The 11,178-nt window shown below is 47.6% G+C and overlaps 1 protein-coding gene across 1 annotated transcript; it reads left to right on the top strand.

Moving 5' to 3' along the window:
* Nucleotides 1-777: 777 nt before the first annotated feature.
* On the top strand, nucleotides 778-6,088 carry LOC134299677 (uncharacterized). The gene is made up of 2 exons (XM_062983322.1): nucleotides 778-2,546; nucleotides 5,775-6,088. Exons 1-2 carry the CDS (start codon nucleotides 999-1,001, stop codon nucleotides 5,814-5,816), a joined length of 1,590 nt encoding a protein of 529 aa, XP_062839392.1. The 5' UTR covers nucleotides 778-998; the 3' UTR covers nucleotides 5,817-6,088.
* The last annotated feature ends 5,090 nt before the right edge of the window (nucleotides 6,089-11,178 follow it).

Genomic DNA, 11,178 nt, shown 5'->3' with positions numbered 1-11,178 from the left:
GCCTCTAGTCCAGAGGAGAGGGGGGGAGGGAGGGAAGGAGAGTGGGGTGGGGGTGACGTCACAGTGGGTGGGCAATGTCTGTCCCATTCGTGCCACTCGTTCACTTGGTGCGCACCACGGCTGCATCAGCTCCGGCTTCTTCTTTTGCAAAGCTTTGCTTTCCCGAGCTGGCTGCCATGGAAAGTAAGGGCCCAGGCCTTTTGGAGGCCCGGCTTAAGGAAACCCGGAGGTGCAGGACGAAGGGGTGCTGAACAGGGAGGCACCCTCCCGCAGGGCCCCCCGGATACGCTCCAAGTCTCTCTCTCTCTCTCTCTCTCTCTCTCTCTCTCTCTCTATATATATATATATATATATATATATATATAATTTATTTATTTACAGCATTTATATTCCGCCCTTCTCACCCCGGGCGGATCACATTACACATATAGGCAAACATTCAATGCCTTTTTAACATAGAACAAAGACAAACACATAGGCTCCGAGCGGCCTCGAACTCATGACCAGAGACAGAGTGATTCATTGCAGTTAATTGCAGCTTGCTCTCCCGCCTGTGCCACAGCCCGGGCCCAGTTCAAAGCAGATAATGTGGATTATCTGCCTTGATATTCTGGGTTATATGGCTGTGTGGAAGGACCCTCAGTGCTCTTCCACACAGCCATATAACCCAGAATATCAAAGCAGAATAACGCACAATATCTGCTTTGAACTGGGTTACCCAACTTCAGACTGCCATATATCCCAGTTTAATGTTTGGTGCTAAATTAGCAAATATAGTAATTTGTCAGAACCCTGCTACTAGAGCCTGGATGTGGCTCTGAGTTTCAGGGTCACTGACATTGATAAGACACCTGCGTCCCAGGACTCGGAGGAGAAACGGCTGATGGACTTGGCGGGGAATTTGCGCGGGGTTTTACTGAGCGGGAAGAGACTGTTCAAATGAGGGGGAGGGTATATAAAGGAGGGTTGGCCGGAGCCTCCCATTCTTGGCTTTTCTGATGTTCATGTTTCCTACAGTAAAAGTTCCTGGTGATACCACAGAAAGTCTCGTGTGTTCATTCAGGAGCGGCTGTGGTGAGCTGACACTAAGCCAAGAAATCGGACACCATCCCGCTGTAGCGGTGAGGTGTAACATGCAAGTGGAGGATGAAGAGCTCTTGGGCGCCGGAGGAGGAAGGTCGGAAAGGGCCACTCCCGAGACGGACGCTGAGTTCCACCAGCTGGCGGCCCTGGCGTCATCCACCGCTTATGCCCAGCCAAATGGGGTAACCCAGAGGCGCGGAGTGGTGCGGGGAGATAGCACCGGAGGAGAGGAAGGTTCACCTTCCCCAGGCCCGCAAAAGATGGTGTTTCTGGAGGAGAGGATGTCGGCGATGGAGACCACCCTGGCAGTGATGTCGAGGGCGATGGAGCGCCTGGCGGTTTTGGCGGAGCCGGAGCGAGGAAGGGAACTCCGGGCTAGCTCAATGTGGGATGTGAGCATGGGAAGCAGCCAGGGCTTTGCAGACCTCCCAGCACCGAAGGGAAGGGAAATGCGAAAGGAGCCCGGTGCCCGGCCCAAGATCCAAACGAGCCTGACGCGGGTGGAGGAGAGTGACGACGAAGGGGAAAAGCCTCCGAGAATCCCGGCTACGCTCCCAACTGAGACCCTGGTGCCCCTGGCGAATGCCGGGCGTGGCACAGGACAAAGGGAAGCAGCAGCGGGGCCCACTGGCCCGCAAGGGGGCTTGCGACGGGCGGAGAATTGGGGATTGCCACCACAGGGACCCCTACCGAGACGAGAGGAACTAAGGATCGAGTTTGGGGGAGAGTCCTCTGAACTGGATTTTTTCCTGACCACGGTGAGGGGCTATATGGAGGACAATGCCCACACTTTTAGAACGGAATCCAGCCGGGTACGGGCCATTGGTGCAGTGTTGAAGAGGGGAGCGGCCAGCTGGTACGTTCAACTACACGCGCGGCGCGACCCATGTCTGGGGTCACTCCGACGCTTTATGGGGGCCCTGGAGACCCGTTTCCGAGATCCACTGGAGCAGATCCGGGCGAGGGAGGAGTTGAAGACCGTCTCCCAGGGGCAGAGGTCGGTATCTGAGTATGCGGAGGAGTTCCAATGCCTCGCTGAAAAGGTGCCGGAATGGTCTGCAGTGACAAAGATAGAACTCTTCAAAGAGGGGCTCAGGCGGGAGATCCTCTCCTGGGCGGTGCATCGTGATGAGCCTGACACACTGCGCGGATGGATTCAGCTGGCGGGGCGCATCGAGACATCGCTGGCCCAGGCGAGGAGGCACCGAGGAGGGCTACAGCAGCGGCCGCAGATGAAAGAGGGGAGCCGGAAGGAGGGATCAACCCCAGCCGGGAGGAGAACGGAGCCGACAGGGAACGTGAGCACCAGCAGGAGGGGCTGCTTCGTGTGCGGCCGTTTGGGCCACAGGGCTGCCGAGTGCTGGCAGAGAAAAGGGGAAGGCGGAGGCCCGCCCAAACCAAGAGCCGTGGCAGGGAAACGCGCCGAGGAAGAACCACCGATGAGGCACCACTCGGGGGGGTTGGTAAGTCAGGACAAAGCCATGATAGTGGTCCCCATTCAGCTGGAAAGTGGCAGCAAACAAGCAACCTGCAAAGCATTTGTGGATTGTGGATGTTCCAGGAACATCATCTCCCCTGAATTAGCCGAGGGATTGGGATGCGAAAGAACGAACCTAGAATCCCCAATAGCTTTTTCGCAGTTGGACGGATCCACAGCATCGGGATCATTAGCTAAGTACAGTGCCGAAGATGTAAAGTGTAAGATAGGGAGTTGGGAAGGAAAGGTGTCATTTGTGATATCACAAATAGCCAGCTATAATGTTATACTAGGCATGCCATGGCTGGGGCAGGCCAACCCGCAAATCAACTGGGAGGATAAGAGCATGATCTTCAGGATGAAGTTGGAAGGAGGGAGCCAGGAAGTGGAAAGGGAGCCGGGGAAAAGGGGGGAGGAAGACTCTATCAGGATAGCAGAACTGGCAGATAAATTACCCCCAGAGTATCGGGATTTTGTGGACGTATTTGATGAGAAGGAAGCAGACAGTTTCCCACCGAAGCGGAGAGTTGAAGTGAAGATAGAGCTAGTCCCAGGAGCAGAGCTTCCTAAGGCAAAAATATACCCAATGTCGGCTAGGGAAAAGGAGGAACTGAGAAAATACATTGATAAAAACCTAGCGAGGGGTTTCATAGAGCCTTCAAATTCCCCTCTAGGGGCGCCTGTGTTGTTCAGGCGCAAAAAGGACCAAACGCTGAGGCTCTGCATTGACTACAGGGGCCTGAATGCAATCAGTTCTGGAAATAAATACCCCCTACCTTTAGTGAAGGACTTGATCGCCCAGTTATCGGAGGGACAGATATTCACTAAATTGGACTTAATTGAAGCGTACCATAAATTGCAGATTAAACCAGAGGACAGGTGGAAGACGGCCTTCTCCTGTGCATTCGGATTATTCAATTATCGTGTGCTCCCTTTCGGTTTGTGCGGCGGAGGCGCCGCGTTCATGCAATTAATCAACGAAGTGTTGCATCCATTGTTGTACAAGGGAGTCTTTGTTTTTTTAGATGACATATTGTTAGTATCTCGGACTAAGGAGCAACACATAGAACTAGTCAGGGAAGTCCTGCAAAAGTTGAGAGAAGCAAAACTGTATGCGAAGCTTGCCAAGTGCGAGTTCAATAAAGACCAGATAGACTTTCTGGGGTATAGGATTTCCTCCCAGGGAGTGGCGATGGACCCTGCGAAGGTAGAAGACGTGAGGGGGTGGGAAGCCCCCAAAACACGGAAGCAGCTGCAATCCTTCCTAGGGTTCGCAAACTTCTATAGAACATTTATCAAGGACTTTGCGCGCCTCACTTTGCCATTAACGGATTTGTTAAAGACTAAAGGTAGGGGAGAAACAGCCAAAGTGAAGGCCCCAGGGGCCAAACTGACCTGGACAATAGAATGCCAGGAAGCTTTCGAAGCCCTTAAAAAGCGTTTTACTGAGGAGCCTGTCCTACAGCACCCTGATATGTCTAAAGCCTTTGTATTACATTGCGATGCGTCAGACCGGGCGTATGGGGCAGTTCTGCTACAGAAAGACGAGGGGGGGAACCTGAAGCCATGTGGCTATCTGTCAAAAAAGTTTAGCGATACAGAAAAAAACTGGCCGATTTGGGAGAGAGAAGCCTTAGCGATTCTAAAAGCACTAGAGTGCTGGAGACACTTTCTGGAAGGAAGTGGAACACCGTTTGAGGTGTGGACTGACCATAGAAATTTACAGTATCTAAGATCCCCTCGTAAACTATCAGCGAAGCAAATTAGATGGGCCCAATATTTCAGCCGTTTTGATTTCAGACTCAGATTCTTCCAGGGGAAACGTAATATACTCGCTGACGCTCTCTCTCGGATGCCTCAGCACGGGGGAGGAATTCAGGAATCTGAAGGGAGTATTTTTCTTGATAAGCAATGGGGCCTGGCAGTACTAACTCGAGCACAAGCGGCCAAAGAAAACAAACGTACTGCCATTTCCACGGGGGGAGGAGAAATATGGGAGGAAGAGTTGAAGCGAGCGTATGGAATGGACAAATGGTTACAAACAAACAAAGAAAAGGGAGAATTGTGTGGGGATTTGGTGTTTGTAAATAAGAAATTGTATATTCCTGAATGTTTAAGACGAGAAATGTTAAGGAAGTACCATGATAACAAGGGTGCGGGTCATCTAGGCCCCACCAGGACTATTAAACTGTTGGCCAAACAATGCTGGTGGCCCGGAATGAGGAAAGACGCCAGGGGATACGTCACGCAGTGTGAATTATGTGCAGAGGGAAAAACACCACCGGGGAAGCCCCAGGGGCTATTGCAGAAGGTGGTGGAGCCCATGAGGCCATGGGAATGCGTAGCCATGGATTTTGTAGGCGAACTACCCCCCAGCAGAGGCCACAGATACATTTGGACAATATTGGACCTATTCTCAAAACAGGCACACTTTGTGGCTCTGCCAAAACTCCCTTCAGCTGAAAAACTTGCTGATTTGTATGTGAAGCATGTATATCGCCTACATGGGTGTCCCGACAAGATAATTAGTGACCGGGGAGTCCAATTTACTGCAAAATTTTGGGGAAAATTCTTACAGCTGTTAGGAGCAGAAAGGAACCTGAGCTCGGCCTTTCATCCCGCGACCAACGGGGGGGTCGAACGTACCCAACAGACACTGTGCCAATTCTTAAGGATGTACACCAATTATAGACAGGATGATTGGGCGGACCTTCTTCCGTTTGCTGAGATGGCTTTTAACGGGGCCGTACATTCGGCCACAGGTCGTGCCCCATTCGAAATAGTATACGGACAGGAGGTGGCACCTTTCCCCAGGCTACCCGAGTGGAAGGAAGGGGAGGGCCAGACCGACGAGGAATGGCCGGCCAAAATCAAGCAAGGGTGGCAAACCGTGGTAGAGGCATTGCGGGAAACACAAAAGAAGTACAAGCTCTTTGCGGATCGTAGGCGCCGAGAGGGGGACAAATTGGGCGAAGGAGATCTGGTTTGGCTGAGCACAAAAAACCTGAAATTGGGGTTCCCATCCAAGAAATTGGCTCCACGCTATATAGGGCCATTCAGGGTAGCAAAAAGAATAAACGAAGTGACCTATGAGCTGAGGCTACCAAAGGACCTAGGAAAGGTACACCCGGTATTCCATTGCAGCCTGTTAAAAAAGTATAAAGGAACTCTGGACAGCGGAGAACAATAGTTGTGTTTAATCTTTTCCTTCCAGGACGAAGGGGAGGAGGACGCCATGTCAGAACCCTGCTACTAGAGCCTGGATGTGGCTCTGAGTTTCAGGGTCACTGACATTGATAAGACACCTGCGTCCCAGGACTCGGAGGAGAAACGGCTGATGGACTTGGCGGGGAATTTGCGCGGGGTTTTACTGAGCGGGAAGAGACTGTTCAAATGAGGGGGAGGGTATATAAAGGAGGGTTGGCCGGAGCCTCCCATTCTTGGCTTTTCTGATGTTCATGTTTCCTACAGTAAAAGTTCCTGGTGATACCACAGAAAGTCTCGTGTGTTCATTCAGGAGCGGCTGTGGTGAGCTGACAGTAATTCCTACATAACATTATGATATATTGAACTGCTTTTTCTGTTGATTTGTTGTAAAACATGTTTTGGTGCTTAATTTGTAAAATCATAATGCAATTTGATGTTTAATAGGCTTTTTCTTAATCCCTCCTTATTATCCAACATTTTCGCTTATCCAATGCTTTTATTTTTCAGTGATTGGTTGGAGGGGGGGGCGCCAAAATTCTGTTTGCTTACACTTGAAAATTACCTAGGGCCAGCCCTGGGTGAAAAATATGTATTGTGTTTCACTGCATGTCTTTAATTATAAGTGCAGAACCTGGAGTCCATTGGCTGATCATAGAATCACAAAAGTTGGAATTGGAATTTAATCCTTGCTCCCCCTTCTCTGGATGCAGCACAACTTGCCAGATTTTCATCTTTGGTGGTTCTGTAGTAATGTAAATAAATTGCAGGATTTATTTTTCCTGAAATTATTAAAATTATTAGCCAACATTTTACAAAGACTTCAGAGTTGATCTGCTGGGATATTGGCGGGGATTTCATAAACTTGTAATTAGTTCTTTATTAATAGCTGCCAGGTTGGTTATTGCTTAATCTTGGGAGATTTAAAGGAGATATCTGGGATGGTCTGCTATAATAAAGCCTTCTTTGACTGCAGAAAAACTAAGGAAAGAAATTATTTGGAATCTATTTTTATTACAGGTTAAACATCCCATTCTAGAATTCTGAAACTCACAGTTTAGAATAGTTCACTTGAGTGAACTATGAGCCAAAAATATGATTTGGCAGCAAAAAATGCCAATGGGATTTTGGCCTGCATAAATAGGAGTCTAGTGTCTAGATCCAGGGAAGTCATGATACCCCTCTATCCTGCCTTGGTAAGACCACACCTGGAATTACACTGTGTCCAATTCTAGGCACTGCAATTGAAAAGAGATTTTGACAAGCTGGAAAGCGTCCAGAGGAGGGTGACTAAAGTGATTAAGGATCTGGAGAACAAGCCCTATGAGGAGCAGCTTGAAGAACTGGACATATTTAGCCTGGAGAAGAGAAGGCTGAGAGGAGACATGATAGCCATGCACAAATATGTGAGGGGAAGTCATAGGAGGGAGAAGGGAGAAATCTTGTTTTCTGCTGCCCTGGAGACTAGGACTCAGAACAATGGCTTCAAACTACAAGAAAGGAGATTCCACCTGAACATGAGGAAGAACTTCCTCAGTGTGAGAACTGTTCAGCTGTGGAACTCTCTGCCTCTGAGTGTGGTGGAGGTTCCTCCTCTGGAGGCTTTTAAGCAGAGGCTCAATGGCCATCTGTCAGAGGTGCTTTGAATGTGATTTTCCTGCTTCTTGGCAGGGAGATGGACTGAATGGCCTATGAGGTCTCTTCTATGATTCTATGATTCTATAAGTGTCTGAGATAGAGACAACTTTGCTTTCTGGTGGTACCAGATTTTGTTTCATACACAATACTATTAAAATACTGCATAACATTTCAAGCTATTGACATAAGGTATATATGAAACATAGGTTAATTCAATGTTAGACCTGATTCCCATCTCCAAGATCTCTTATTATGTATGTACAGTATATGCAAATACAAGTATTCCAACATCTGTGAAAAAAATGAAATCCAAAACACTGCTGATCCCATCTTGGAGAAGGCATACTCAAACTGTATTATCATTTGAAATTATTTGACTGAAAGGTGGAGAAGGGGAAAGAGAGTCTGAGTATTAATCCTCCTCCTGACTGCCTCCCCCCAAAAATATTGGAGATGCCATGGGGGTCTGGATAGTTGACCTGAAGAGGTCTCCCAACCACAACTTGGCCAATTACAAATTAAGTATGCACAATCATTACACATTTTCAGGCTCACACTCTCACTCTGCTGGCTCCCTTGCCTCACAAAGAACTCAGACATGACCTAAAGTGCAATCTCACCAAGTTACATCCATCACCCTTTGTCCCAATCTTAAGACCTGTTGAGATTTAACTTTATACTTGCACAGTCTCAACGCCTTCCAGTAGCTTACACCTGCTCAGTACTTTCAGTCTTCCAGTCTGCTTCCACAGTAGACACTTGAGCACATGCCCGGCCATTGTCAGTTTTTACTACTGACTTTCCCCTAGTCTAGATGATATTACAGACTTACCACAGTTCGCAGTATCTTGTCCTTGTAGACAGGTTTAATTGCATATAGATTTCACAACATCAAAAGGAAAGGGGGAGGGAAAATACACTGAACATGGTTCCTTATAAACAATACATTTACACATAGTAATCCTTGATTGGTTACCAACTAATTGACCCAACCCAAACTCAGGATTGCATCATTGACAATCACCTGGAGTAGGCCCAAACACATTCCCCAAATGATTCCCCATATACAATCAATCAGCATTCCCAATAGAAGCCCATTAGCAGTGCACGACTCAGTACATTGTAAAACCTAACAAGACCCATCAGGACGCCCAGCCACCAATCATCCAACATCTGGGAATTTCCTATAAACTGCAGGCAGTCCCCAAGTTACAAACAAGATAGGTTTTCTAGGTTTGTTCTTAAGCTGAATTTGTATGTAAATCAGAACAGGTAAGTGTTTAAGTATAACTCCAGCCATATCTCTAGATCTAGATCTATCTATTGATCTATCTATGAGCTTTGGAAAGCATAGGAAAGGATTAACATCCTTGTGGCATTTGTTTTGCTGTCTGTGCCCCTGTTCAGAAGATTTCACCTCGCTTTCTGTTCCTATGATCATTGGATTTTGAAAAATGTAGCTTCTTGTGGAAACAAGGATTGGTGATGAAACTTCACTGGACTCCCCTTTTCTCCATGATAATAACTCTTCCAGGAGTGGATTTCCCTTCCAAGGGGTAGTTTTCTCTCACTTCCTGTTGTCTCACCCTCATTTTTCACTAGGAGTCATTTGTAGGTCAGATGTTTGTAATTTGGGGACTGCCTGTACATCACTAGGAGTAAACCCACCAGCTGCACTTTATCACCAAACCCAGCCCACATTCCTTCCCAGCCTCCAGAGAGCAGACACAAATGGACAGCAGACAGCTTCAAATGCAACCAATGGCCATTTACTCCACCTAATGCACCAATCATAAACTTTAAATGAATATACTTTTGAACCAACAAGATTGCAAAACCTGGAACTGTGCCAATCATCTGTTTGTCGTGTTACCAAATGTATGTACATTTCTTCTATGTGATACCCATGCTTGTATCTTGAAAGCACTTTGGATTTGGGAACTTCTCAAATTTCCACTTTGTCCAGAGCTGAACAAAATTGATTTCAGTTCCTGCCTTCAACTCCTGTCTGGTTCATAGAATCAGTTGGAAGCTATGGCACATCAGAAGGACCCGAGATTTCAGACAACATTAATATACATCTAAGCTCTAGTGGTTATATAGTGGTTGATGAACACTACTCTTATTCTGAATGCTCACATAAGGTTGAGAATTCTTGGCCACAATCATCTTAAGAAGCTTTCTTTATGGTTGCCAGGTCCCCTTTCCCAGATCTCATGATGTCTTCTTCCCATCACTGAACAATGTTGTGGGGAAAGTGGAGAATTTATTTTTCAAGAAACTTGAGTTTTATAGTTTAATGGCTTATTTTGAGGACCCCAGGGCCTCAGAATGGCCTCAGATGTTTTTCCAAAGAGATCATAGAATCATAGAATCATAGAATAGTAGAGTTGGAAGAGACCTCAAGGGCCATCTAGTCCAACCCCCCGCTAAGAAGCAGGAAATCGCATTCAAAGCACCCCCGACAGATGGCCATCCAGCCTCTGCTTAAAAGCCTCCAAAGAAGGAGCCTCCACCACGGCCCCGGGGAGAGAGTTCCACTGCCGAACAGCCCTCACAGTGAGGAAGTTCTTCCTGATGTTCAGGTGGAATCTCCTTTCCTGTAGTTTGAAGCCATTGTTCCGTGTCCTAGTCTGCAGGGCAGCAGAAAATAAGCTTGCTCCCTCCTCCCTATGACTTCCCCTCACATATTTGTACATGGCTATCATGTCTCCTCTCAGCCTTCTCTTCTGCAGGCTAAACATGCCCAGCTCTTTAAGCCTCTCCTCATAGGGCTTGTTCTCCAGACCCTTAATCATTTTAGTTGCCCTCCTCTGGACGCTTTCCAGCTTGTCAGCATCTCCCTTCATCTGCGGTGCCCAAAACTGGACACAGTATTCCAGGTGTGGTCTGACCAAGGCAGAATAGAGGGGGAGCATGACTTCCCTGGATCTAGACGTTATTCCCCTATTGATGCAGGCCAAAATCCCATTGGCTTTTTTAGCTGCCGCATCACATTGTAGGCTCATGTTTAACTTGTTGTCCACGAGGACTCCAAGATCTTTTTCGCACACACTGCTGTCAAGCCAGGCGTCCCCCATTCTGTATCTTTGATTTCCATTTTTTCTGCCGAAGTGAAGTATTTTGCATTTGTCCCTGTTGAACTTCATTTTGTTAGTTTCGGCCCATCTCTCTAGTCTGTCAAGATCGTTTTGAATTCTGCTCCTGTCTTCTGGAGTGTTAGCTATCCCTCCGAGTTTGGTGTCATCTGCAAACTTGATGATCGTGCCTTCTAACCCTTCGTCTAAGTCGTTAATAAAGATGTTGAACAGAACCGGGCCCAGGACGGAGCCCTGCGGCACTCCACTTGTCACTTCTTTCCATGATGAAGACGACGCATTTGTGAGCACCCTTTGGGTTCGTTCGCTTAGCCAATTACAGATCCACCTAACCGTAGTTTTGTCTAGCCCACATTTTACTAGTTTGTTTGCCAGAAGGTCGTGGGGGACTTTGTCGAAGGCCTTACTGAAATCTAGATATGCTACATCCACGGCATTCCCTGTATCGACCCAACTCGTAACTCTATCGAAAAAAGAGATCAGATTAGTCTGGCATGACTTGTTTTTGGTAAATCCGTGTTGACTATTAGCAATGACCGCATTTGTTTCTAAGTGTTTGCAGACCACTTCCTTAATGATCTTTTCCAGAATCTTGCCTGGTATTGATGTGAGGCTGACCGGACGGTAATTGTTTGGGTCGTTCTTTTTTCCCTTCTTGAAGATAGGGACCACATTCGC

Source organism: Anolis carolinensis, chromosome 5, assembly GCF_035594765.1.
Source record: "Anolis carolinensis isolate JA03-04 chromosome 5, rAnoCar3.1.pri, whole genome shotgun sequence".
Lineage (NCBI taxonomy): Eukaryota > Metazoa > Chordata > Lepidosauria > Squamata > Dactyloidae > Anolis > Anolis carolinensis.
This window is presented reverse-complemented; position numbering and strand designations above follow the sequence as displayed.

Excerpts from the sequence above, each read along its gene's own strand:
- LOC134299677 (XM_062983322.1), top strand. The coding sequence starts at position 999 with ATGTTCATGTTTCCTACAGTAAAAGTTCCTGGTGATACCACAGAAAGT. Across the intron at positions 2,547-5,774 it reads GGCACCACTCGGGGGGGTTG|GACGAAGGGGAGGAGGACGC; the intron begins GTAAGTCAGGAC and ends TTTTCCTTCCAG.